The 1185-nt window shown below is 36.5% G+C and overlaps 1 protein-coding gene across 1 annotated transcript in view; it reads right to left on the bottom strand.

The window, feature by feature from the left end:
• tmem234 (transmembrane protein 234) overlaps nucleotides 1–708 on the bottom strand; it is a 3472-nt gene extending 2764 nt beyond the window's left edge. Inside the window, exons 1-3 of the mRNA XM_014015269.1 lie at nucleotides 659–708; nucleotides 255–406; nucleotides 87–153 (exon numbers count right to left, since the gene is read on the bottom strand). Coding sequence (XP_013870723.1) covers nucleotides 87–153; nucleotides 255–406; nucleotides 659–671 — 232 coding nt within the window. The 5' untranslated portion in view covers nucleotides 672–708. The remainder of the gene's footprint in view (nucleotides 1–86; nucleotides 154–254; nucleotides 407–658) is intronic.
• Between the last annotated feature and the right edge of the window lie 477 nt (nucleotides 709–1185).

Genomic DNA, 1185 nt, shown 5'->3' on the forward strand with positions numbered 1-1185 from the left:
GTTTTATTACCCTAAAATAATATATTCATGTCATCGTGTTGCTGTCAAACATGTTTCCATGAAGCAGTGGTCCTGAGGTGTCTCACCTGTGGTTGACAGTGTGTAGTAGTAAACCAAGGAGCCACTCTGATTTAGCAGYAAGGGGACCTGGTACTTGAAGGCAACACAAACAACAGTGAAACAACAGTGAAATGACAGTTTAACAACCAGTGGACTTAAAGAGGGAAATATTAGGTAATAATCTAAAAGCAAACCTTGAGGTTTAGGAGAAGGAACTTGATTTCAGCCAGAAGTTGTGAAACTCTGTTGGCTTTCGTCACCTTTTCTATTCCCTCAGAGCCCTTTTTTAGGAAAGGGTTGGTGCAGCCCCACAGCACCGACACAAGCAGCAAACTGAATAACTCCACTGCAAACACACAACTCTTTTAATGTCTGCCTCTTTAACWTGTTTTCTTCATGTGTTGACTAGAATAGATACTGGCGTCAGCAACCGGTTAGCTACTTCCTTAGCATGGGCTATGGGCAACTTCTATTAGCTTTGTAAAATTAACGCCAAAAAAGAAAAGAAAAACATACATTTAATCTCAAATGCATAACAACATTCAGCTGCCAGCAAATAAAATCCCATGATGATATTAATCAGGTAGAAGCCACTCACCTACGGTCACCATCACGTTAGCAGCGCACTAAGTTGCGTTCAAGACTATCATTAGTTAACATATGTGAACGACCGCATTTACCTTCTAACATATTACATAAATGTATGTTGTATATACATTATAAGGTGTTTTATAAACAATGAGCAAAATAAACAATTTTTTTTAAATGCATAACAAAATGTTACGTAAAACGACGATGTCTTAATTTGCAACGASAGCGTTGTGTTCTTGAATGTGGCTTTGAAGCGTCACACTGCAGTTATTCATTCATACCACCAGAGGGCGCAGTACCAACAATCATAACAATGTTTTAAACCTTTCAAAAAGTACTTGACCACATTTTAAAAATAGTTCATTTTAATACCATTCATTTGAAAAAGATCCCCCTCACAAAAAAACAATTACAAAAAGTAGTGAAAATAAAGTGCAAAATACTTTTTGTCAAATCAACAAGGATTCACATCAGCAAGTTTAATTGACATGCCTTCATAATGTTTTCACTTCTTGTACATACAAAAAAAAATAC

This window comes from Austrofundulus limnaeus, unplaced genomic scaffold (assembly GCF_001266775.1).
Source record: "Austrofundulus limnaeus strain Quisiro unplaced genomic scaffold, Austrofundulus_limnaeus-1.0 Scaffold2, whole genome shotgun sequence".
Taxonomy (NCBI): Eukaryota; Metazoa; Chordata; class Actinopteri; order Cyprinodontiformes; family Rivulidae; genus Austrofundulus; species Austrofundulus limnaeus.